A 1249-nucleotide genomic window follows, 5' to 3' on the forward strand; every position below is an offset into this window, starting at 1 on the left:
GGTTTGTTTTCTTTGACTCCCTCATTAATGATTTCCACAGCACAATGCTAAGTCTAGTTATGCAGCCTTAATTGGTTTAGTTACAACAAGATAATTCCTTTTTTCTTCTCTTGGAGGCCTTTCTGTTTAAAGACGTTTTAGCTGGAAGATGCTAATTATCAATGAGGAGAAAGTGACACCTGAAGAGTTCATTTTCCATCTTGGTCCTTGTTTTTTCCTTTGAACTCTTTTTACACGGCCTTCTTTCCCACTTCATCACTTCTCCCCCACCATCATAAAAGAGAGTTGTCCCTGGCCGGGCGGCAGAACTTTCTTTCTCACTTGCCAGAGAGCCGTTTCCTCTGCAGCTGTCTCGCAGGCATGGACAACATGCGCGAGACCTTCCTCAGCCTTGAGGATGGCTTGGGCTCCTCAGACAGCACTGGCCTGCTATCCTCCTGGGACTGGAAAGACAGGGCAGGTCCCTTTGAGCTGAATCAGACCTCTCCCACTCAGAGCCTTTCCCCGGCTCCATCACTGGAATCCTATTCTTCTTCTCCCTGTCCAGCTGTGGCTGGGCTGCCCTGTGGGCACGGCGGGGCCAGCAGTGGGAGCAGTGATGGCTGCAGTGTTCGTGGGACTGATGGTCTGGTAGAGGTGGACTACGATATGTTAACTTTTCAGCCTGCCTACCTACAGAGCGCTGGTGGCCCCAAGACCCAGAAAGGCACCAAAGTCAGGATGTCTGTACAGCGGAGGCGGAAGGCCAGCGAGAGGGAGAAACTCAGGATGAGGACCTTGGCAGATGCCCTGCACACCCTCCGGAATTACCTGCCACCTGTCTACAGCCAGAGAGGTCAGCCGCTCACCAAGATCCAGACGCTCAAGTATACTATCAAGTACATCGGGGAACTCACAGATCTCCTCAACCGAGCCAGAGAGCCCAGAGCCCAGAGTGTGTGAGCTCTGCTCCCAGAATCTGACCAGTTTCAGCCCCCTGGGCAGGAGGAGAGGAGCTTTAAAGACCTGGAGTATCTCATGGGACAACAGCACAGAGTTATTTTTATATAGTAAGCATGTTAATCATGTGATCTGACAAGCTTTAAGGGAATTCCCATCTGACCTGTTGGACCCACCAGAAAAACTTACCCAGCAGACAAGCAGAGACTTGCCTGCAATTTTTTCCATCACCTCTCAGGAGACTCATCCTCTGCAAAGAGACAGTTTATGTTGCTCTTCTCTGTCCAAGGTATTTTAAAGGGTCAGTGCT

At 50.4% G+C, this 1249-nt stretch overlaps 1 protein-coding gene across 1 annotated transcript; it reads left to right on the plus strand.

Annotated features, from left to right (window-relative positions):
• The first annotated feature begins 360 nt into the window (after positions 1-360).
• MSGN1 (mesogenin 1) lies at positions 361-942 on the plus strand. The gene has a single exon (XM_008057486.1). The coding sequence runs from the start codon at positions 361-363 to the stop codon at positions 940-942; it is 582 nt and encodes a 193-aa protein (XP_008055677.1).
• Positions 943-1249: the final 307 nt, after the last annotated feature.

Source organism: Carlito syrichta, unplaced genomic scaffold (assembly GCF_000164805.1).
Source record: "Carlito syrichta isolate Samal-C Ts95f unplaced genomic scaffold, Tarsius_syrichta-2.0.1 Scaffold303031, whole genome shotgun sequence".
NCBI classification, from domain to species: domain Eukaryota; kingdom Metazoa; phylum Chordata; class Mammalia; order Primates; family Tarsiidae; genus Carlito; species Carlito syrichta.